General features: G+C 45.4%; 1 protein-coding gene across 1 annotated transcript in view; it reads right to left on the bottom strand.

The window, feature by feature from the left end:
• Window positions 1–25,820, bottom strand: part of myo16 (myosin XVI) — a 73,405-nt gene that overhangs the window by 10,431 nt on the left and 37,154 nt on the right. Inside the window, exons 16-32 of the mRNA XM_041950764.1 lie at window positions 25,504–25,651; window positions 24,601–24,718; window positions 22,376–22,493; window positions 21,579–21,650; window positions 21,219–21,360; window positions 20,489–20,561; window positions 17,459–17,611; window positions 16,682–16,882; window positions 15,613–15,688; window positions 14,405–14,601; window positions 13,223–13,303; window positions 11,600–11,805; window positions 4,928–5,030; window positions 4,170–4,266; window positions 3,792–4,065; window positions 1,700–2,082; window positions 327–1,580 (exon numbers count right to left, since the gene is read on the bottom strand). Of these exons, the coding sequence (XP_041806698.1) occupies window positions 327–1,580; window positions 1,700–2,082; window positions 3,792–4,065; window positions 4,170–4,266; window positions 4,928–5,030; window positions 11,600–11,805; window positions 13,223–13,303; window positions 14,405–14,601; window positions 15,613–15,688; window positions 16,682–16,882; window positions 17,459–17,611; window positions 20,489–20,561; window positions 21,219–21,360; window positions 21,579–21,650; window positions 22,376–22,493; window positions 24,601–24,718; window positions 25,504–25,651 (3,696 nt within the window). The remainder of the gene's footprint in view (window positions 1–326; window positions 1,581–1,699; window positions 2,083–3,791; window positions 4,066–4,169; window positions 4,267–4,927; window positions 5,031–11,599; window positions 11,806–13,222; window positions 13,304–14,404; window positions 14,602–15,612; window positions 15,689–16,681; window positions 16,883–17,458; window positions 17,612–20,488; window positions 20,562–21,218; window positions 21,361–21,578; window positions 21,651–22,375; window positions 22,494–24,600; window positions 24,719–25,503; window positions 25,652–25,820) is intronic.

Below are 25,820 nucleotides of genomic sequence, written 5' to 3' on the forward strand. Positions count from 1 at the left end.
CACACACACACACACACACACACACACACACACACACAGACACACACACACACACAACACATCCACATTCAGATGGGGTAAATTGGACGCAGTGTAAAAAAGCAAAGGTTAACTCCCTACCTCCTACACATGCACCCACACAACAGGTTCATACATAGGTGGATTGGCCTAACCTGACCTAAATCCTCCCAACTGCAAATGGACCATTCAACCTTGAATCTAAATCTATTTAAAAACCCGGGGGGTGATCTTGACTTTGCTCATGTTTTAGATTTGTATAACTGTGAGTGTGGGTGCGCATGTGTGTGTGAGCATTACTGACAAACCTCCATCTCTCATCTTGCGTCCAGATGTGGACTTCCTCAGCAGGCTGCGCCCAGAGCTGAACAGAGTGTTGAGCTCATCCAGGGGGCTGGTCAAGGGTCTGCCATTGGCTGGGTTGAACAGCAGGGGAGAGGAGGAGCACGAGTGTGCTCTCCGAGGCTCAGGGCGAGACATCTTCACCGGGGAGTAGGGAGGTGGCTTCCCCAGTGGTTCCCCATTTGCCCTTTGAGAGGAAGATGTTTTGGGGGAGTCCGTGCTCCCCGTGACAGATGCTGCCCGTGTCAGAGCCAGGAAGTTGGCCTCAGGAGGGAAGGGAAAGTGTGAAGGAGGTCTGTATGGGGGAGGTGGGACATTGGGGGGAGGAGGTGGAGGTGGAGGGGTGAGTGGGGGTGTGGACTTCTTTTCGGGCATGAGGACAGTGAGGCTAGGGGAGGAGTCAGCCCTCTGGCGGGCATACTGTGGGGACAGGGGGCTGTCTGGGCCAGTGGCATAGTTCAGGTTCGTCTCAAACACAGGCAGCTTCTTTACCTCCAGTGGGGTGAGGGGCGACTCATCTGAAGCTGGAGAGCAGGTGACAGGGGAGGGGGGGAACACCAGGAGAGGTGGACGGTGGGGAAGCAAGTTGGGGAAGGGAGGAGGGATGTCACAGCTGCCATCTTTGCCATGTGGAGTTTTGGGAGTTGCACTGTTGAACGTGCTCTGTGAGTGAGTGATGTCCATGGCAGCCGTCACCCCTGCCCCCCGTTTGTTGTCCCCACTCTGAGGAGGAGATGTCCCTAATCCAACCAGGCCCAGGCCTAGAGCCTCCAGTTTGGCTGCCTTGGTAACCACAGTGGCAGGAGTTCCACCTTCTTCTGGGGGGAAATACTTCATCTCCTCGTAGACGGCCTCTGAGTCAGCCTGCTCTGGGCTGTCAGGGGGCTCCTGGAGGCTCCTAGCACGTGGCTGGGAACCCAACATCTCTATGTACACATCTTCCTCATCTTGGCCCTGGTACAGACTCAGTCCTACCCCTTGTGGCGCATCTAAAGAGGCCGCTTTCTGCATCAAACCACCAAACCCTCCAAATCCCCCAGCACGGGACAACAAGGCCAGCTTTACATCAGCAGGCCGCAGCTGGTGGATGTAGGGTGCTACAGCGTTGATCTCCTCATATGAGCCTGTCAGTTTAGTGTTCGGACTGCGCTTAGGTTTGGGAGGTGGCACTTTCCTCATGGTCGTGTAGTCATCACTGTGGGGACGGGGCTTGGACAAAGCTGAGGAAATTATAAAAGAAGCAATTAAATCCAATGAAAGTCAAGGCATTAGGTAACAGCACTGAGGCACAAAAAACACCATCTGTTGTATCTACTAAAGACCAGTGGAGGTGATGTACCTGCAGGGTCTGTGGGTGACAGCTGGGACTTAGGAGGGCTTCCAGCTGGTGAACCATATCCCTCTGGAGTGGGGCTCTCTTTGGCTGCCATCATCAACCCTGCACTAACTGCTTCATAAGATGCACTCAGACGAGTGTTGGGGTCCCTCTTTGGTTTGGGAGGAGGTTGCTTACGCGGAGAGGAAAGACCTCCCCCACCTGCTCCGTCCTCATTGGTATGAACTATCTGCTGCAGGGCCGGTTTGATGGGTGGACTGGCAGAGCAATGGACCAAGTTCTCCATGGCAAGGGGGGTGGGCACTGAGCTAGATCGAAAGTGGCGAATAACTCGACTGCCCCCGCTGACAGAGCCCTCATAGGCTTTCCCACTTTTCTCCAGAGCCCTAAAAATGGGAGGAATAACCAAATTTTATTCAGAGCATTTGTACTGTCATCACCTGTGCTTGATTCAAGCCTTAGCTACAGGCACAACTTTTTCCCATCCGATAATTTTCTGATCCAGATTGAGTTAATTATGTCATTTAGATCATCTGTAAACTCAAACTCAATGTATGACTGCTTCAACTGTCACGCCACAAATATGAGCTAAGGAGGCCAATTGGAGGATAAAGACCAAAGAGATTATAAACCTAATCTCCTTGCAGTAATTTGATAACATCCAGTTTGATATTTCCTTTGCTAATCTGTGTGAGGCATGGGGGGGGGGGGGGGGGGGGGGGGGGTTAGGGTGCATGTGTGTAGGTGATGGGTGGGGGGACGCATTTTAAAAGCCTGCAGAGAAATTAGGTGAGATTGGGTAACTGTGTGCATGTCAGTGTATTTGTGTGTAAGTGTGCAGAAGTGTGTATGTTCCTGTTAATCCCCTCTACAATCCCGCCTACTGACACCCCTCCTCCTGTTCGAAGCCTCCCGGTGCTCCTGTCCTCGCCGCGAAATGTTACAGGCACAAGGACAAACTGAGGACACGGAAATCATGTATGTGTATGTTTCTTTTCATATTTCAGTATGTATTACTTTAACCTAATGTTAAAACTCCATTAAATCCATTAAATCATTAAAATATATCAAAAAGTATTAAAAATTGCTGGCAGTCAGTTCATTTTGCTGATTTTTTCAATTTTTGTGTTTCAATTGCGGCCATTTTGCATGAAAATAATGTCTTATAGTGGGTCATTTTACACTCTACTGACTTTACTCTTTCAGGCGCTTTAAAGCTTTACGTTAATCTAAGATTAAGTTTGGAAGCAAAGCAAATTTATGCAACAAATTTCCATAAAATTTACATAAACACACATATTTTGTCATTTTGTCAAATAGCCTTATTAGCATAAGGTAGTACCATAAACAAGGCTGGCGTTATTCAAAGATTAGGGAAGTGACTAATCAAATTGGGTCAATCAAAAGGTCGTTCATTTAACGGGGCTCTAAAAAGCTTCTCATTACCTTTTTTTTTTAAACCCTTTCTATCTCAGTCCTCCAGGGTTATTCCCGTTTCTTCAGGCATGATATGTTATATGTTAGAATAAGGTGATGTGGAGATAAGGATAACGTTCTGCAGGCGCAACACAATACTAACACAATCTGATAACACAGCTCATTATCTGACGATCCATCATGAAACATACAATTAAAAGCCTACAGCGCACAGGGATACAATGACATCATTAATCACAAAACACACGCGGCACAGACACACATTCAGAAACACACACACACACATTTCTAAAAGCAAATGATTCCTTCATACGGTCATTAATCCTGTGAATGACAGTAACTGCAGACTGTTTATTTTCCAGGCTAAATAATTCTACAGTCAATATGAGGCCATCACATGTAGTATTATGACCTATATCATAAGTAATAACAGCCTCATATATAGTCTTGGTTACATTGGTGTGAAGTAATCAGTAAAATTATACTATACTATAGTTTATATTATATAACTTTTTGATGAAATGAATATTTGGTGAGAATGGGGATAATATAACATCGAAATGAATAACTGCACTTCTGCTTTTCTGGAATATTTCCATCTCTTTGTCTTAAGATCTGAATGAAGGCATGTGAGTTGTGAAGGTGTTTGCTCCTTTACCTCCTGGTGGGCTGATCCTCCTCCTTGCCCACCGGCTCAGGCCTCTCACCAAGCGGCGGGCTGCTGCCAAGGGTGTTGACAAGGCTGTTGCCTTGGCAGCGCAGGCGGTCGCTCTCTCGAGCGATGTCGGACGCATTTTGGATGACCAGCTGGTCGTAGGTTCGCAGCCCCATGTCCTCTGCCCCCTGCAGGAAACGCTGCACACTGCACTCCTCTTTCTGCTGTAATGACAGCCTGCGATGAATGCTCTGCCTGGCCAGCCAGCCACGTACCACTGAGACATGAAGAAGAGGAGGAGGAAGACAAAGAGATCAGAGCTGTCAGTGACAGAAAGACCGATGAACCTGAAAAGAACAACATGGGTTGTTGGTGCGTTACCTTTCTGACAGGTGATGATCTTTTTATAAATCTGGTAGCAGCGGTCGTTGAGCTGGTCTGCCTGCCAGTACCTCAGAAACACTTTACTGCTGCCCATCTACACACACAACAGCAATCAAAAGAGTGTGACTTGCTAGTTGAGAGATGGGAGAGCAGTGATGTAGCAATGATGTATGATAATAGGTGGGTGTGGAGTGTGGGGATGGGGTTTGCATGTTAACACTGCATTCATTTCCTGGGCTTAGGGGGCATTTGGGAGGGTGACAGAGGTCACTCTATACCAGGTGCACAGAACTACGGGGCTGACATACTTCCAGTGACAGACACTATTCATTCCAACACACGCTACTTGTAGGAGTAGTGTTTGTGTGTGTGTGTGTGTATGTGTGTGTGTGAGTAAAGCAGGGCTGTATGAAAAGGTGTCTGCTGGCCATTGTGGAGGAGTGTGTATGCGTGTGCGAGGCGGGAGCTGATGTGACCTGTAGGGTCACACGCTCAGACACAACAGCAGTCTGGCAGACAGGACAGAGAGGGGGGTGGAGTGGTCCATGCTGCTGCTGTGTGTGTGTGCGTGTGTGTGTGTGTGAGAAGACTGATGATGAGGTGGGACAGCTGGAACGAGTTGTCAAAGATTCCATGGGATCTTTCACATAGAGGGTCAGGGATTAAGTCATTTGGCAAATCTTTTGTTACTGATGGAGACGGAGAAAAAGAGGCAAGACACACACACGCACATGCACACACACACACACACACACCTGCCATCCCTGGAGTTTGGACTGCTGCAGAACTGAGCGACATCTCTCCTCTGGTGACAATTTCTTCTTGTCTCCCAAAGTTGGGATGACGAGGTCTTTATATCTGAGACACACAAATGAAAACAGGAAACATCAGAGCTGCAGAGACAAAAGAGGAGAAGTGCTGAACTTAAACATTTAGAAGAGAATAGTGGCACCCCTTCTTTTCAAAAACAATCGGTTCAAATGTCAGCGGGGTCATACAGCAGAACAGCCAAACAGCATCTGTTCCTATTGGTGTTGCCCCGGGCAACCGTTGCTATGAATGGTCAGCTGGATGGAGACAGTGGTTTGTTTGTGCCTGGGACGGTGGGGGTGAAAGGGAAAGTGAGCAGGAGGAACGTTGACAGAGAATTCAGTAACATAAAATCTATATCTCCTCTTTAGTAAATAGCTGTGGATGTTTTTATATGTGGTGTGAATTCTGAATGTGTGGATGTGAATGAATGAATGACTGAGAGTGTGAGGGACAGAAAAACGGCTTATGAAGGCAGGCTTGCCAGTTTGAATGCCTGGACAGACAGAAAAAATGTGACTGGAATAAAAACAAAACAGCCTCCACTTCAGTGGGCAGTTTCTTCTGAGGGGCCCTTCAGAATCTCTCTTCACCTGCTGCAGGAGGAGTCAGCCGCAACACAGTTTGGAGGTATAAAGATAACTGTACTGAAGATGAAGTGAAAATGTTGTAAATCTTTATTACATTTTGGTGTAAATGGCTGCCAAATGTACAACAGTGACTGCTAATTCTTGCTAAATCTTCCACTTGCCCACGCTGGGTGTGGTGCTAATGATGAGGGTGTTCCCTCATTCCATCTGAACTGTTCAGCTTTGAACAGAGCATTATCACCTGTGACAGACAACTGGCAATTATATTATATAATATATATATTTAATGTTTTAGCTCATCATCTTCATTGGTTTTTGTAAATATCTGTTTATTCTGAATTTGATGCAGCAACACGTTTCAAACAAGTTGGGACAGGAGCAACAACAGACTGGGAAAGTTGTGGAACGCTCCAAAAACACCTGTTTGGATCATTCCACAGGTAAACAGGTTGATTGGTGACAGGTGATAGTATCATGATTGGGTATGAAAGAAGGATCCTGGAAAGGCTCAGTCGTTACAAGCAGGGATGGAGTGAGGTTCAACACTTTGTGAACACATGATTGTATAAAAGTAAGAAAAATGTAATACATGTACTCAGGAACACTTCAGAAAACCATTGTCCGTAAACACAGTTATTTTGTAAATGACTGCATTCTGTTTTTATTTTAAGTTTTTACAGCATCCCAACTTTCTTGGAATCTGGGTTGTAGATATGAATTCTTGGTTAACAGCGCAGGAGACGCAATTCCTTATTTTGAGGACAACAGATTGAGAGTTTACCCTTGTATTTCTGTCCAGGAGCTGCAGGTATATATGATTTGTTTATCTGGAAACTGATGGATCTCACCCTAACATTTTATAAATCACAGACAAAGCTATATTAAACTGTGAGGAGGCTCATGATTTCAGTAGCTGACATGGTTAGTAGAGGGGTGACCCACACAGATCAATCGTTTTAGGTAGCTCCACTTTTTATCTTTACCACACTGCATTGTAACTAGAGTATAATCTGTCAGACATGTCTTGAAATGTATTAAGGGGTATGTAGGAGTGTATACTGTATGTGCACAAACAAATCATTAAATCTGATATTTACAGAATGAAATGGGCCAGCCAAGCAAATCTTCTGTTATCAATGAGAGGCAGAGCCAACTGATGATGTCACATATCTGATGAGGAAAATATAAGAAGCAGATGGCTGGAAGCATAAACCACTTGTGTTGTCAATAGTGAGTAAGTGAGGGCATGTGAATGCGGGATGTGTTTCATTTGGAGGAGTGGGGTCTGTCTGAACTCTCCCTAACCCTCTCTCTGCATGGTAATACCAGTCCTACAGACAGCACACGCTGTCCCACTGGGCCCATAAAACACAAAGGAACTCTGCAAACCCATGACCTCTCCTATGAGCATATGAAACCCATCGATGGTCCCCACTTTTACAAGACCCAAGGGGACTTCATGTGGAGTCACAGAAGTGAGATAACCCCTTTGATAAGAGTTTAAATGGGGGGCTACAAGGCACTAATGTGCTTCCATGACCAAAGGGCCATCAGTGAATACTATTACTGAGCATCACTACGGTGGTAAAGGCTACGCAGCTGCAATTTAAACCACTCGCTTCCTCTCGGAAGCTGATTTCCCTCAGACAAACCGTCAGTTGTCACATCCTCAAAGCCTATCGGCTTTGTTTAGTCATGGACTTTCACCCCAGTGGTCAGTCTGAATGATACATACTCTTTTGTAGGTAATTTAATAACCAACAAATGTGTGCATTTATCCATCAGTGGGAGATAATGAGGACCCACTTGGAGGAAAACAGGACCGCTGTGTTTGTGAGCCGCATTTGTCACATGCTTGATGAATACTGATGTTTCTTTCTCATCCGTTTTTTAATAATGTGGAACTGAGGAAACCAACACAAATGGAGGTCTGGGACTTACAGAAACAAGGTTCAAGTGGCAGCATTTGACCTTACACATTGGCAGAAAATAAACCTGGCCACAAAACGCATAGCGTATCATAAAAGACAAATAAAAGCAACAGTAAAATAGATTTCCTCATAAATCACTCTGGTTACCAGGAAGCTAATGTCATTTGCTTCGGGCGGCCACTATGACTTAGTGAAGTGGTCTGCGTGGTTCCACTGTGCAAGTGTGTGTTCGTGTGCACACACTAATGTGTTTGTTCACAAGCAACCTGAAGATTAATGGCTGATTCATTGGCTTGTCATTTTGATTAGTCAAGGGTAGAGGTCTGTTTTGAAAGAGTGACAAATAGAAAGAGAAAAATGAGTAAGAAACTGGATAAAATTGAGATAGTGTGTGTGTGTGTGTGTGTGCACATGAGAGAAACAGGCAGAGAACAAAGGAGAGATCAAGACTGAACGGAGAGGAAGAAAGAAACAAAACGTGTCGGGATCAGGAAGAAAGAAGAGGCGGGAAGATGAAATAAAAAAAAAAAGAAAATGGTGCTTCAGATGAGAGAGAATGTGAGGGAAGGATGAGGAATAGTGTGAGAAAGAGCTCTGTGAAGACAGCAGTGTAGTCCACCCCCACTCTGCAGCAGCTCCCTCCTTGGCCAAGGCTGTGTTCATTCATTGGCTCTGTCTGAACCCAGTGGAGGAGGGAGGCAGGGGGAGAGCGAGAGACAGAGAGAGAGATATGAATGGCACTTGGGCTGCGCTGACTGGTGTCTTTGTGAGTGGCAGCCACTTAAATTAACCACAGCCTTAATGTATAAACAGCAGAACGGGGACAAACATCAGACAAAGGCGCATTCAAAAGATCCATTTGTATGAACGCAGAACACAAAAAAACACTCATACACAGCGCACACAAAGCAGTGGCGGGCAGTAACGCAATACTGTGCGAAGAACAACGGTACCTTCATTCCTTTTCCTGCGACGAGGAGGATTTCAGTTTGAAATTCAGTACGTAAACCCCAGTTTTTAATCCCAGTATGTTAGGTTACCTCATCGTTTTTAGGATTCAGCTTGTGTGTTGTTTTACCAGTAAGTGGATGGGAGTGTTATACTGGTTTCCTCTCTGTGCATTCAGTGAGCAGACTGGTCTTGGGCCATGTTAGTTCAACACAGGGACCAGAGCAAGAACTATTAACTGAAGCTATTAACAGCTAGCTGTTGATGGTCAGTAAATATCTCTAGAGTGCCGATCCTGGTCCTGAGTCAGACTCCCGCTAGAGTTGACCTGATGGCCAATAGTTTATCTTACTTCTTTAGGCCATTATTATCATTTGCTCACATGAATACACTGTACAATGTTCCAGATCTCTCTGTAAGTCAACCAACAGATCACCAAGTTTATCTCTGTTTACTGGTGTGGTCTCTCTTGTTTCCTTACAGATGTCACCTATATTCATATACAGTGACATCATTCCAACCAGACCATCCAGTCCAGATCTGGAGGAGTTGGAGTGTTTGCTCATAAATATCAACAATTAACTTCCTGACAGACAAAGACTTAATTCACTATTCTACCCTCAGATACTGGCCTGCTCTCCTTCCCCATAAGTCTCTTAGATGTGGGTGAGCCTATGAAGATTGCCCAGTTGTTTAGGAGTCCACTTTCCCCCATTTACCTCACCTGTATCCCATTCTAAAACTGCATGTGATTCACATGCACCAGTATTCTGCTTTCCTGCATTTATACTGGCAGGTTACCATTCCCATGACATGAAATGCTTGGAATTCAGGTGACTCAAAAGTAAATAATTATTCATGCTCTTGATGACTGATTTGGTGTTTCCTTTAGTCTTGACAAAACTGTGTCTTGCTCTGCAAAATCACATCTTTGTGGGGTGTCTTTATAGCTGAATGGTTACTATGTGTCCTAACTACAGTGCCCATGGTTCAACCTGTGTCGCATGTCATCTCCTCTCTGTCTTTCCTGCCTGCCTCTATAATGCTCTCTCCAATAAAGGTGAAAATGGCAACAAACTACCTTAAAAATAAAAAGAGGAAAAAAAAATCAGTGGCACATCTGTCTCCCAAAATAATATGTTTCCCAAGCCTGAAAAGTGTGAATTTCTCCCCATCCTCCTGCTTCTGCTGGTTAAGCTGAGGTGAACCCAGCTTTGAAAAAATAACAGAGGCGATGCCACACTGTTGCTTGGGTTTTAAACTCATCCGGACACTTCTCACCCTTTTATCCTGAAAGTGGATGTGTCACATCCTCCACTGACAATAAGCTCTATCCATACATCCATACATGCACTGGCGCTGCCGACAGGTAGCGACGGCCACGCTGATGCAATCGCAAACAGCTTAAACTGTACAATGCGAACCTACAACAAAAGTCTTAGAAACCAGGCTGCAATCTTAAACACACTATTTCCCTCACACACTTTGGTTTATACCCAGCCCTGCTACGATTATGTTCCTCCTTTTCTGGCGACCAGCTGGCCCTTGTGATGCTCAGTTATCTGCTGGTCACATCCATTGCTAACACAGTGTTATCATACAACACATGGCTGCCTAACACTATAGGACGCTCACTCGCATGCTCTCACACACGCATATGGCTTCACAAACAGCTTTCAGGAAGCCCTCATCAGGAATCTTTCAATTACAGCTTGAACGATGACAATGTTGGCTCTCTAAGGTATATCCATCAAAAACACAAAGGAGCTGGGGGAGAAATCTATATTGGATTCACTTCATCATCTTTACACAGGCGTGGTTCTCCAGATTCAATTCCCGGTTCCGGCTTTCCCACATGAAAACCTATTATGTGAGTTTCACTTATCCATTTCACTTGGTGCATGTTTGACCAGAAATATTAAATGTCAGACTGCACCTAGAATAAATGCAGCACACTTCGTCCATTTGCACAATACTGCACAGGCCTGGGAACTGCTGTCTCTGTTCTTTATCATGCATCCCTTTGCTGGTTAAGTGCTTTTTACCAGTCGTCTACAAAATTAAGTCAGGATAAGAAATCCGACCAGAAATCCTTAAGTTTACCAAATAAGAGTGTGAGCCATGGCCTAATGGAATTATGATATGAATAACAATAATAAACCAGATCTTGAGTCATTTAATGTTCTCTTAATTAAAGTTTAAAGTTTGAGACAGGCACCTACAGTGTGTGTGTGTGTGCGCACGTGTGTGTGTGTGTGTGTGTGTGTGTGCGCGTGTGGCAATGTGATGATGTTTACAGCAGGGTAGTGGAAACTTTTGGGGGGGTCATGTGACCAGCTTTGTCCTCTCTTATTATCTGGCAGGAATGTTCATGTTAATCCCTTTATCCTCAAAAAAAAAGAGAGAGGGGGGGAGAGAGAGAGGCTGGGAGACAGACTGAGGATGGGAGGGAGAGAGAGAGAAAGAAAGACAGACTTAGAGCTAAATCCTCTCAGTATTCCATCGGTTCTCAGAATCAGAGGAACAGGAAGAGAAAGATTGAGAGAAACCGCTAAAGTGAGAGAAAAGGAAAGCTGGGAATATAGTGAAAGAGCTAAGAAAAGAGGTAATGGGGGGACATACTGACAAAAATTCAAGTGTGGGACACGGAGACCTTTACACACAACTGACTGGTTAATGTGTGCGTGTGTCAGGCTGACATGGGAAATGTGATAGTGGCATTCATCAGCTGCAACAGACTCCTCTAAAAACGCCATTCAAGGTCATTTTGTGCTTCCAACAGTAAAGGTTGCTCTGACTCGTCAGTGCTAATGTGACAGGCTGCATGTGAGCACGAGATCCCGTACAGCAGGTGCAGTGAAGCCATATGCTGTCAAACTTTCGGTTTACTTTGAACTGCTTGCCCTGTCGAATATAAACAGGCAGAGATCACAGTGACCTGCAGGGAGCGTAATGTATCTGAACAACTGAGATCAGTGAGGCAGATACAGAGAAGAAGAAGCGCAATCCACCATCTTTACGAGCTTTCCTTTTAATAAGGAGCTGAAGAGGAGGCTGCGAGGTGAACAAATCAGCAGACAGAAATCGGACAATGGCTTCAGAGTTATGACAGTCGCAGCACTATTACACAACATGCTCTGGCACTGACCTGCTGAGGAAGCCTGGAAAGGACAGGCGGACAGGGTATCCATAACGGATCATGCGCACCATCTCAAGCACCCCGATGTACTGCAGCTGGGTAGATACATGGAAGCTGTCAAAACTGTCCGGCTGACCGCTGGCGTTGGGACGCACGCACTCCACGAAGTGAGGAGTGCAAGCCTGCAGCTTACTTATCACCTCTGACAGCGAGTTCTGAAAGAAAGCAAAGGAGAGGAGATACAGACGAAGGCACTCGCCGGTGATTTACAATCATAACAGAATGAGCAAAATGTGGTCTGAATGAGCAGATTTATTTGTGTTTTGGTTCTCTTGTACAGTAAGTGCTATGGAAGGGAAGGAAGGGCCCTCTGTCCTCTTCCTTTGATGTTGTAACTTGATTTCCAAGCCACAGCGACTGGTGTGAGACAAAGTGGCCTGATTTCTGGGGGTGTGTTTTGCTTCAGGAGGAAGCAAAAACACAAAGAGCTCTTTTCTCTTTCTGAGGGTGTGCGAGAGCTTTGCTTCAAGCCCTGTATTCACAGATGCTGCGTCCAAGGTCACGCGAATGCGCGCGCATCCAAACGCGCGTAAATACTCACATCTGCGCCGTTGCCACTCCTCGGGCCGACGTCAGTCCGCGCTCCGCATACCTTTCAGCACAATGATCAGCACCTCTCCCCTCATCTTTGAACGTCACTACCAGCGCTCGCATTGTCGTCGTCCCTCGGAACACGCGCGAAATGCATGCGCACGGCACACAGTGGTGGTTGTTCATTGTTCATTCATTCATGTGGAGGGCTTCATGCTTGGCTTGGTACAGCATCATTCTTCAGCCCACTCTCTCCTTCCCTGCCATTCCCTGAGGGACTCATCGACCACAAGCCCACAACTCTGATTGTGCAACACACTGGCTTCATTCAAACCAAAGGTACTGCTTCTCTGGGCCACATTTCAGCCTGCTTGCGTCATCAGCAGACACTGAACTGTGTCCCTCTAACTGAATATTGCTCTTGCTTTATATATAGTTTTATATATAGCACTGTGAAATCACAGTATCCTTCTCGGGATAGGTCTCAGGGCTGCACTGTTGCAAATGATATGTGATATGATATGCAAGTGAGAATAATGTTCAGTGTTTTGAGGACTGGGTGTGCGACGACAAGGATGCATAAACTACAGATGTTTCTTGAGAATAGGACTAGATTCACCCAAAACCTCATGTTTCATAAATGAATGCAATAATTTGAGATCTGAGTACTAAAATAAATCAAAGGTAAAAAAAAAAAAAGGTAGAACACTGTGGGCTGGATGCTAACACGTACAGACAAACATGTTGTTATCCCTGCACAATAGAGAGTCACCTAATCAGTCACCTGACTTGCACGCCTTTGGACTGCAGGAGGAAACTAGCGCGCGAGAAAACCCATGCAGAGTACATGCAAACTCTGACCTTCTTGCTGTGAGGCATATGTGCTAACCAGTGAGTCAGCACGCTCATTAACGGCCATTATGGAATAGAAGCCCAGCATCATGGTTTATGACTCAGAGACCTCCTTTTGAATTAGGCCTGGCCTTGTCTTGTCTTATAAAAACTACAAATGTGAGGTGGGTGGAGGGGAACGGTTCTTACCCTCAGCTGGACAGCCACTGTGATGGGCCCACAGCGCTCGAGCCGTTGCAGGAAGGAGCTCGAGCCTTTCTTCTTCAACATCTGACAATGGAAAGAGATAATCGAGAGAAAAAAAAGTGAGATAGCGATGCTTCTCACATCAAGTGGCCACTGAGGAATATGGATTCATTACAACATAATCATCACATATTAACATCATGTTAGGCTGCGTGGCTTGGACTAGAGATCAGAACATGTCACCTAAAAATCCTTTCTTTGGTGCTGTGCAGGATGTTTGCAATGCAAACCAAACAGCTCTGTTAGACCACGTTTCTGTCAGTCCCAATTATTCTGTTTTTAATCGCTTTACCGTCCAGTTTGGCCCATGGCATTTATTGTCTTATTTATCGTCTTGCACCCAGTGTAGTACAATATTACCTAATGTTACCGTATAAGGCTGCTGGGACAGATCAGGGAGGTGAAAGAAGTCTTATGTAAGCCTGTTCTCTAGATGGCTAATGAGCCACAGAGACAGCAGGCAGAGGTTACACAACCAGCGAGACTTTTCAGTCACACACGTGCACCAGTACAATATACTTTCCAAAACATTCAAAAAGATCAAAATGGAGACAGAGATGCAGAGAGCGGGAGGGTGGACTGAAAAAAAAGAGACTTGGAATATTGAGAATATATTTACGAGGCACTTGATTTGTGTTTTTATGATTGTATGTCATGAGAAAAGTGTAAAGTCACATGACTGTGTGTGCATGTTTATGCATGCTTGTGGAGTTTCTATCTCAAACAAATCCAATTCCCAGAGGTTTATATATAGCCCCGTGGTGGGAAGTAGCTTAAATTAGAGTGTTGTGTTTTTTTTCCAAAAATACTACGCCTGTTTTTCCATTGATCTGCACTGCAGCAGAGTTTCTGGCTTACTCTGTCTCTGACTGTGTTCCTTCAACTTCAACAATTCCTATATTTCATTAACTACTTTCAAAAGGTAATACGAGCGATGCACCTTTTAAATCAATGTTTACCTCAAATCTGATTTCCAAAAATATACAAAACTAATGAGGCCTTCAACAACTTTGATGCTCCAGTGCATTTTATAGATGACTGTAGCTTCAGTGCAACAACAGATTTGCTGCATGCATGATTTATGTGAAGTCCTGCACTCACCACTCTGTGAACAGTGTACTGTACCTTGGTAAGGTCATGGTACCTCCGGGGCTGTTGGGGGACAGTGTTGGCAGTAACAAGGGAAGCTGACGGCATCCTGTGGAGCAACAGGGCAGCTTTAGGCCCTCTCAGCCCTGCACGGCCCTGGGCTGCTGGCACCAGAGAACCAGTCTGAGTCAGCTTGGACTGGAAGAGCTGCTGCAGTAACACACTCTCACTGGCTGCCGGGCACAAAGCACATACACAGGGAGAGACAGAGAGGGAGGAAAATAAGGATGAAAAGAAGCAACAGCATTGGTGGAAATAAGGGGGTGGAGGAGAATGAGGAGAGGTGGGATGAACAGACAGAAGGAGAGAAAAGAGGGAATAGTGAGGAGGATGTAAACAAGGAAGGAAGGAAGCATCGGAGGAGGAGTGAGGGTAGGGAGGAGGCATAAAGTTGGGCTCCATGTAAACAATCAGTCAGGCAACAAGAGGGGGTGGACCGTGCCACTCGACAATACGTGGAGCGGTCCACAACAACAATGAGCTCATTCAGAAAGCCAAACAACATGTGTGTGAACGTGGGCGTGTGGCTCTCATCTGAAAGGCTGAGAGAGAGGGGGGGGGGCAGGATGATGGCAGGTAGGCGTACTAAGCAAAGAAAAACAAACATGAGTCCTGGTCTCATTTGAGGACTTAATTACACCCAGCTACAAGGGTAATTGTCTTTTAATTTAAAGCAATCATTACCACCACCTGAACATAGACTTACTCTGCTGTCCTCTTGGCTTTAAGGATTAACTTGAAGTGGAGAGGGGATGACGTCCATAAGCAGAAACCACATAACGTACGTATGTCAGTGTGTGCAAATGAATGGCAGTGATGCATCGACTCGGTCAGACGGAGGGACAACAGCCAAGTGTGAGTTAAAGGCTAGCCTTTAGAAGATTAGCCTCATCATGGGAATTATAGCAATTAGGCTGCTGGACGTAAGGCCAGCCTGGCAGTTACACAACGACTGCCTGTGTCCCTCTAACCACAACACCCCACATCTGGCACCTTCTATAGACAATATACACACAGACTGTGCTGTCTGCTGCATATGTGATGAAACACACACACAAACACAACCACACTTAGACAGAGAGCGGTTTTGTGTGCTGTTGATTTAGACAAGAGTGCATCTTTGTCATCAAGCGTGCTCTGACGCCACACTGTGCTCATATGCGTGTTTTTCATTGGGTACTTACACTTCATCGTAAGCAAGAGATTCTGAGGAAGGGAGTCCTTGTTTCTTGTGAGTGATCCCGTGAGGTCGTATGAAATCTGCGGACATTCACATACACAGTACGTTCATTCTCATGCAAAATAAATAGCTTGAATACACTATAGCAATTTACATCTTTGTAAAAGCACCACTGGAAGCTGAAACAGAATTGGCTTTAAATTGAAGACGTTGACAATGCAGAGACACATGCCTCCAAGGGAGTGCAAACATAAAAGAGCAACACTAGGTCTTATGGCATATTTTGGTCAAATGTATTCCCATTCACCAATAACTGAAAGGTAACCATGTGCAGCATTCAGCAGTGCACTCCTCCGTCACATGTACTGATAATTTGCCAGCATGCCATTAAATAGGAATTCAGTAAAATTGCAACCCTCTGCATGCACAATGCCTTCCCCGATCACATGTGCAGCCCACGCTTCTGCAAACACCGCTGCACTGCCTGAGCCAAAGGACTGCATGATTTCAGGTAAGTTTTGATTGTATTACTGGAGTGAATATATTTTATGATATTGCAGTTAACCGGCAGATAGGAGGCTGAAGCAGAGCACACGGTTTAGTATGTGAATGAGAAAAATGGTCACAATCTCCCCGTCTGTGTTTCTGAGTTATGATGTTGAATAATGGCCAGAAAAATGTTTTTGTAGAACATTGCGGTGTCACAGTGAAGTTGACCTTTGAAAACAGAAAAATGACAAGAGTATTTCCAGATACAGCAGTCTGGTGTTTGCTACAGATGGAATGAGATAACATGAGGCATCAACATGTTATTCAAATCCATCCATAATATCATTTTGATAGTTGCCGGAGTTGTGAAACAGAGCTTATCTCACTGGAGTTTTTGCTTTAGCAACCAAAGACTAGGAGAGAAATATGTTAAATAGATGCTACCTATAGTTAATATAATATTTTCCTCATTCAGCGCAAGGAGTTGAGAGGTCTACTGCAATGATACGTAGTCATGATAGATGACATGGTATGCTCCCCAGCCTTACCACCTCTAAATACATTTTTCTAAAATACAGACAGACCTGTGCAGCATAGTGGCTGACAGTGAAGGCTGGGCCCTGGTCTTTGGGCGGGGGGTTTCCGTTGCCGTCCTTGGTTGTGAGAGACAGGCCGTGAGTCGGATTGGAGTCCAGCTGGGTCGACAGCCTCTTGTACAGGGTCTGCTCTGCTGGCCTCAGGCTCTGGCTCTCCTCATCTAACACGCACAGCAGTCCCTGAGGCCTCTGGAGGAGGAACAAACAGATGCTCACATGTTACTCATGTCAGTCATGTTTACAAAGCACCCTTGATGGTAGTACTAATAAATTACGTTCATTATGACACTTTTATTGATGCCAGAGGGTAGCGTTGTCCCTATGATCAGTGACCATAATCAAATAACTTCAGTTATTTGCCCTTGCTTTAGATTTTTGGGGCATTTCGGCCATTAATATTACAGATAGTAAAGACAGATCGGAAACATGAGGTGAAAGGGTAATAAATCAAGAATTCTAAGGATTTCAATTAAATGGTCTTGGCATCTGAAAACACTGGGCTATCACCAGTCCTACAAACATATTCCAGTTTTTTTACAACCAACCAGTACATGTCACATTTCTGTTCGATGTCCCACTTTGAAATGAAACTTCAATAAGGAAAAAAAGAGAAAATCTAAAATCAACTTTCTAAAGTGATGCATTTGACTTCAGCTGTGTGAGTTTAAAGCTTTTTTCAAAGTCTCTGCGTAGGCCTCTGATGTTGAATCACACCATGAGACACCAAACTGGACTGGACTGGTCTCAACCAGTAACATACAATACCTGAAGAAAGAAGTCCAGAACGGCTGGCCGGTTGCCGGGGGAGCATGGGGTCTCCATGGCGATGCCCTCCTGCAGACACTCCGCCTGCTCCTGCTGGAACAGCACCTCGGAGACGTAGTGCCTCAGCCGCTCGTTGGTCATGTTCACGCACAGCTGGAACGCACACAACACACACAGTAAACACACACTTTTGCGCACGGCATGAAGTTCCTCCTCAGCGACACGGTGGTGTGTGTTTGTTTTTAAGACACACAAATGCACCAATAGCAGCTCAAACACTTGAACTTGCTGTGACACCAACAGGGAAGTCAATGGTTCATAAATTAACTGATTACTCGTTTAACACACTGAACTGTTTACAGGGACACCACATGCATAATGCACACAGTAATGGATGTCCCGATGTCGGGCCTTTTTTCTATGCCAGTATAATATGGATTAAGTGTTCCTGCTGGGACACGTGAACTCTTCCTAACCCAGCAGTTGGCCAATCACAGCACGAGGAGGCAAACGTTTGTCTGGCGTGAGTGTGTGGAGCACTGGAGGGCAGGCTGAAGTGTGACTTGTCACATTGATGTAATGAGAGGGAACGTGGAACATGAAGTGGAACGGCAGACTGCAGCAGCAGGCCCATTTAAACTTCTCCTGAACCCAAATGTGTCACAAAGCGGGCGCAAAATAGTTCTTACGCTGCTGTAGTCTAGTATCTTGATTTGTCACACTTGTACTTGAGTGAGGTGTCCCTCTTTTCAACCCAAGATCTGATGCGTCTATCCCTTTTACTCTAAATTCAGATTTTGCATCCACCGTGAAAATAGATGCCAGAGCGAGCAAGGCATGCAAGCAATGAGTGGCTGAGTGGGGATTATGAGCAGTTAAAAAATGAAGCAAAATGAATATATTGATATTTTATTTGGTGCTCAACAAAATCCCTGCTGCGTATTTATCCAGTCACTGCCACACTGACTGTTCACTTGCTAAAAGTGTGAAAATCATCAATAAAGAGGTCTGATTGTTTCTTTTTCGGGTGTCATTATGCGACTGCCGTGACCCAAATTTTGTGTCGTGGCCCGCGGGTTGAAAAGTGCTGATCTGGAGGTGTGTTGTTCTGCGGTGCAGGCAGCTGCGGTGCTGTTTTTCTTTCATCCTTGTTTGTCTACAAGCTAGTCGAGTACATTAAAGGCTTAGTCCCAGCAGGTGGTTGATTGAGTTAGCTCATTAGCAAAGTGCTGAGCAGGTACAACACACCCCTGACAAACACAGCTCTAATTAACGAGCACTAATGACCCTGATCATGCTGCGCGTGTGAAGCCCGCCTGCGTATGTGTCTGCACGGGTGTGTGTGCGTGTGTACAAACACGTCAGAGTGTGAGGGCTTGATTGTCACTGATGTGCCACATCTATTGGAAGAGATGATCGTGCTTGTGAATCCAGACTTGACTCTGCGATTTGAAGAAAGCTGATATTAATATGCAGCTCAGCGGCAACAATGGAGAAGATGTCTGAGGGAAAGAGGCGGGCAACGGCGCTGTCTGTCAGAGGTACAGCACAGTCTGTTGTTTTTTTTTTCCTAGCTCTCTTGTTTTGTTAGCCTCCTCCCCTCTCTTCCCTTCTGGCTCTTGCTCTCTCCATGACCTTAAGAGGAAAGGTCACGCAATCCCTCGCTTCCACTTGGATTAGAGATCATCCAGAGGAGGAGGAAGGCCACTGACATCTTAGTGCCACACATGTACACGAAAACCTGCCACACGCATGTACAAGAGCAAATCCAAACACACACAGCGGATTTAATAAAAGAGTGGGAGACTGGGAGTTCCACAGGGAGGGAACGTAAACTCTGAGTAACACGAATAAGCACTTGAGCCTCTTGAGCACTATGAATTACACCCTAAGACACCTCGCACACACACACACACAGATTGTGATATACAGACTTGTCTGCCTGCTCCCTGCTGCTCTTACTATGGGGTAGTCTATTAACAGTGCATTCTTGATGAGCACATGACAGATTTACAGCCCATAACAGGTGAGCTGTTTAAAGCTGCACACGTTGTACTCTGCACACTGTGCAATGTAATCTCGGCCATACTGAAAACAACCAAACAGCCGAGCATCGCAGACATGCTGATCCACCCGTGTACAGAGCACACGCAAAAGCACACACTCAGTAAAGCACATGAACAGTTACACATAAGGAGGGAAAAGCCAACTGACAAAAAAAATAAGATTCCTATTCTTTGTGAATCAATTTAAATCCCCACATTTGAAAAATCTATTCTTGTATGTTTAAAGTGCCATTACTTCCTGTCTAAACACTACTAGTACTACTGCAGTCATATGCTGCCACAGAGAAGGAACAACTACGTCAACCTCTCTGATGTTCACTGGATGCAGGATTTAATAACCTCTCTAAGAAAAAGGAGCTATCGCTGTGCTATTTTCAGGCTCCCACTATTGTGCACAGAGCGCTAGTACAGGAAGGATTTATTCATATTTTTAGCCAGACTGCTGAATGCTAAACACAACCGGAGGCTGAGCTTACTGTATGACCACAACACCGACAAAGAACATTTTAAGGAATCAACTTTCTTTTTAAAAATGTGAAATCATTTAGGTAACTGCTATTGCTGCTGGTCATTCTATTCAATAATGTGAACAATGCAGCCTTGAGACGGACGTTCACATTTCTTCATGCAAGAACACGCACACACGAGCAGAGACACGCTGGTTTGAAGCTGCCTGTTACTCTGACATCTCACACACAGGCAGCCATTGTGTCAGCGGCCAGTTCATCTGAGGACAGCTGAAAATCACGCCACAGTCAGCCGCAGACCTCACCTCATTCATTACAATTACAGACTAAAATGTCCGGGCTGGGAAATAGATAACGAAATATTTCGGCAATTTGATTAAGATCAAATGAATTGGGGAAAGGAAGGAAGAAGACAAAACAGATGCATTTTTATTTATGTTTTTTTTTTTATTTATTGGGGGATGGGGGTAGTAAGCCTTGTGTAAGAATTGTCCCACCTGCTCAAATCCATTCCTCTGGAATTCTTCAAACCCAAAGACGTCCAAGATCCCAATTTCCAATGCAGGATCACTGAAACACATGAACAAATATAGAGCATATCTATTACATTGATTATACTGCAAGACTTTAACTCAAGGATCAGGATTGCATCACTTTGGCAAGAGTTATCATGTTTATGTGTGTGTGTGTGTTTGTGTCACATACACGCATCTGCAGGGTGTGTGCCGTGAGCAGTGCTGTTGACAAATTTATTGCAGTCTGTGGTTGGTGTGTAAACAAGGCAAAGCACAAACACATTCCAGAAGTTGGAACCCGGGTTATTTGGTTATCGGTGTGATAAGACTTCACAACATCAACAACACCAAGGATGCTATGGCCTCCACCTAAGTGTGTGTGCTTTGTGAGACCTCCACATGAACCTTGGGTGTGCCCTCATTTCTACCCTGTTTGTCACTATTTTCCCTTTCAGTACACAAGCCCATTTGTGCATTTCATGCAATGGAAACAATTCCAAACCTCCACTCTAAACTATGCGTCAAGTTAGAATATCAGTGTTGTCACTACGGAGGCCATGAATGAGTGATTGCTGTTGTGCGATGACAGATACACTACATTGGTGGTGTTCGTGACAACAGTTATCCAAAGGAATTGTTCTGGTGGTTTACACTGCAAAAAACCACATAAACACACACACACACACACACACACACACACACACTGCTATACCCGATGCTGTCATCCTGTCCCTGTAGGTAGTCGTTGCTGCTGTTGACCAGATAGCTGAAGAGGCGTCCATAGATGGCCTTCGCGAGCTGATCTCTGTACTGCTCTGACATCTCCACTGTGTGGCACCGAGTGATCACATCACCTGACACAAAATCATCATCAAAAGATACTCAGATTTCTTCAAAAGGAACTAATTTCACTGAGATTTTAGGTAAGCTAGTGCACCTGATTAAAATCTGTAATTCTAACTTGTCTTTGGAGTAACATTTAATCAATCGATAAGCTTTGTGTCAGAGTTTTTCTGCTTATGTGTGAGGAGCAGTTAGGGCCAAGTGATGGTGAAGGCTGATGAGCGGATACCTTTGAAGTACTGGACGTCAGAGGTGAGGGCAGTGCTTAAGTCACTGGAGCACACCTGCAACATTCCAGAAACTGTGCAGAGGAAAACGGCGAGAGAGAGAAGGAGGCGGAATAAATGACAGTGACATGATGACAGGATGAAAGACATAACAGAATAACAGCATTGAACATTACTGTGAGGATGTCAGCACTGACGGCGTTCCAGAACCTGCTCTGATGATGATATCACGCTGCCAGCGCAACAAGATGAGCTCCTGCTACTGCTCATTCCCACTTACAGCATCGGTGGAGCGCGCAGCAATTAGTCATCAGTGGATTTCTGAGCAGAACCCACAAACAAGCAGCAGAAACAGGTGACAGCGACCCAGAATCCCTTTGCTGACATCACAAGCCATGACATCACATCTCCCTGACAACGACTTTGCTCTTTCCCGTTCCGGCGCTGATGTCATTTGTTTACCGTCTAGCTGAGGTCAGGGGTCACAGGAGCACATGGAGCGGTTGCATAATGAGGGAGCGAGGCAGAGAAGGGGAGAAAACACCGACCCCAATAGCAGGGAAGTGTGTGTATAACAGCGATCTCTCCTCACCATGGTTACGTTTTGGCCACCACACAGGTGACTGTCTGGCCTTTAGTTTGCTCTGGCGAGCTGCCAAGCAGAACTCCAAGGGGGAGAGATAGGGAGGAGCGATGACGACGAGGTAAACAAGATGAGTGGTTGTTTTGCACTCCTCCTCCTCCTCATCCCATCCCACCTCCACACATGTGACAGAGGTCATGTGACGGGGGCACTGACCTCTCTCCAGCAGCTGCAGGTCAGAAGGGAAGGCTGTATCGGCATCTGTCAATGCCGTAAAACGCAGGTCCCCAATATGGAGCACAGCGGATAGCAGCGTAAACACTGAGTCAACCTCCTAGAAGAGAGAGAGAGGAGAGAGAGGGAGAGGGAGAGAGAGAGGGAGAGGGGGAGAGGGGGGGAGAGAGAGGGAGAGGTGGAGAGAGAGGGAGAGAGAGGGAGTGAGAGAGAGACAGAGGGAGAGAGAGGGAGAGGGGGAGTCAGAGAGGGAGAGAGGGAGTGAGAGAGAGAGAGAAATAGAGAGAGAGAGAGAGTGGGAGAGAGAGAGAGGGGGAGTCAGAGAGGTAGAGAGAGAGAGGGGGGAGTCAGAGAGGTAGAGAGAGAGAGAGGGGGAGTCAGAGAGGTAGAGAGAGACAGACGGGGAGTCAGAGAGGCAAAAAATCTCAAACCTGGATTTCCATTTTTCTTTTCCATTTCAGACTTGCACTACATGAAATGCTGAGCACATTTTTCACATTATTCATGAAACCACATTTAAAGGACAAGACTATTGATAACCTATATTTCTTAATGTTACCAAAAACGAATCCCATTACTGACCAACTTATTCGACTAACAAGTATTGCCTGTGTGGACAAAGCTTGATATCGCTCATCCCTCTGTGCCATCATTGATTCAAAAACACATAAATGAGGCACGCTTTTACACAAGTGGCAAGTTCTTTTATTACCACGCCCCTAGAGTTTTTTCAGTGTGCTGTTGGCAAAAACACTCACTGCCACATCAAATGTGCATCAATCCCCAGCTCCAAACAGTCCCCCACAAATACTCTAGCTACTTCTGTTTTCGTAGCATTTGATAACACACTGACACACTGAGAGAGACGGACTTATGCACTGCTGGTTTTAGAAATTTCATGGAATTTCGTGACAATAAAATAAAAATAGAATAACCAGCCTTAAAACTAAATGTACTGCAAAATGCAAAGAATGTCGACGTGTCATCCTCCTTTCTTCATTCACACGCTCCTCTTCCTCCATCCTACCCTCACTTCCTCTCTGCCCTTGAACAGAGGACACTTAATGGAATACCCCCTTACCCACTGCTCTGGATCTCTGAGAGGGGGACGTTTGAGACTGAAGGTGTGCGCTTGTGTGTGTGAATATGTCTGCGTGTGCACTCTCTAAAGGCAGGATATTGGAGACGATATCTGGGAGATAAACACGAGCATTAGTCTCTGTCTGACACTCTATACACAGTTGGACTCCACCCCCCCGCTTGGGAAGGAGAAGAAAGGGAGCGAGGGAGAGAAGGGAGTGTTAATGACGATTGACCTTTGGGTCTGGACTGGGAGTCGTCCCCCGATTATCCTGATTATACTTAGACAGAGACCAATGGGTGGTCTATCACTTCCACTCCTGCTCCCCCACTCCTTCTTCTGTCCCTTGGACTCGCTCTCTCTTCTGCAGTGGACACTGGTCCCCTCTGATAATACCACTATCTATCGTGCTACTTCTCTGTCCCTTAGGCCTTGCCTGCGTGTACTGACTGCTGCTGGATTAAAAGGTGAGATGGTGGTCACTCACTGCTGACAGATGCTGACTGGGAATCTAAGAATAGAACCGATAATGGGCCGGGAACACGGCGGGTGGTGCTCGGGACGGACTGTACCACACACTGAGGCACACTATGTACATGCACGCAGTATGCATATCAAAGTCTTGTCTTCTGAGTTTGGTCACACATTCCATACAGTCTTTAAATAGACAATCAAATCCACACATCTAGTTGGAATATGTCATAACAGGCTGATGATGCCCTTCTCGCTTCTTGTGCCTTAATTACTGTGTCCTTTGCAGCCTTCAGTATCTACTTACTTGCTACATGATGTGACTGTGTTGTTATTTACCAGGTAACACTGGGACAGCATTCTGGTGCCACAATTTGAAATATTTGACTTTCCAAAGTGCCCTCTGTGAGGTTAGAGTTTGGACAAGGGGAAGGTTCAGCTTGTAGTCTTTAAAAGAGACATTTCTTTGTGCAGCATCCTATCGACGATCCAGCTCCTGGACTCTTACACACTTAAAGACCCTGGCTAGCAAAAATAAATCCCATTAATGACCCCATAAGTGGCTATTTAAGGGTCTGTGACATCAACACTTTAAATGATCCCTGCTATCAATAGCCTTTGAATAAACAGGCCCGACAGAAGTGGCCATCAATACCTGCTTGTTGAAGCCCAGGGCTCGCAGGGCCTGTTTGACTGCGGCGAGTCGTTCCCTGCTCTGTGCAGAGGCTGTAGCTACTGGAGGGTTCTCCCCTGGAAGGCATCCACTAAGATACCTGCAGCAAAGACGGAAAGACAAAGCAATGTGGACCAAGATTTTGAACAACCATAAAAACAACATAACCACAGAGGACAAGGTGAGTCCTGCGATCAGTGTACAACGACAGGTGCACTTGTTCCGAACATGCACCCGTGTGCTCGGCAGGAATTTATGTGCATATTTTCAGATGAGAGAGACCTAGAAGCAAAAGATTTACGAGGTAGTTCTGTGTTGATTTACATATAGTCCCTGTCACACTATGGAGAGAGTTGTGCTTGGGAGAGAGGAGAGCAGGCAAACAGGATATTAAATCTGCAGAACTGGATCACACACACCCAGCAGAGGCGCACACACAAGCACAACGGGTTGGTGTGATGCCAGAAGGACTAGTGTGCCTCTCAAGCTCCAAAACAAAGCGATTCAGGTCAGCGGTTATCACGCTGATGGCCTACAGTGGATAACAGTGGAGTTAGTGTAACTCACAATCACACTGTCACATTACAAGCAAGAACACGCATGAGTACAGATGTTCAACACAAACAAAAATCTGATAAAAGTAAGAAATGCATGTTCAGAAAAATGTGCACATAAAGCCATGCACACAGAAACACATACTGTAAGGCTGTGTTGAATGCATACTGTATGCATGCATTATATTGTCAGTGTTGGATTGAACTGTATATTGTAAGATCTGCAGCTTTCTAGCAGCATGTACACATCTGTAATCAACTTTCACCAGTGATTTTATAATCTACCACTCTACATATAATATCATACACACATCAGCTGACAGCCACGTACCTGTGAGCCAGGACATTGTTGAGGTAAAGTGCGCTGTTCTCCTCAGGCGACAGGCCTTCAGCCATCAGATAGAAGATGCTGAAGCTGTGTTGGTGAGGACGAAGGTGGACCAGACGAGACTTCTCCAGCATGTAGGCGTACACACGGGCTTAAACATCAGATGCATTTTATACTTCAATAACATGTGTGTAAATTACATTTCAACAGTGCTGATGCTACTAAAAAAAGTGAAAATTCGATCTGTGGCCAGCGTTCAACGGCCAGTGCTCAGTCATCAAATTAACTGGGGTAAAATAAGGTGAGCACAGCTGCACAGA

The sequence above is a fragment of the Chelmon rostratus genome, chromosome 13 (assembly GCF_017976325.1).
Source record: "Chelmon rostratus isolate fCheRos1 chromosome 13, fCheRos1.pri, whole genome shotgun sequence".
Taxonomy (NCBI): domain Eukaryota; kingdom Metazoa; phylum Chordata; class Actinopteri; order Chaetodontiformes; family Chaetodontidae; genus Chelmon; species Chelmon rostratus.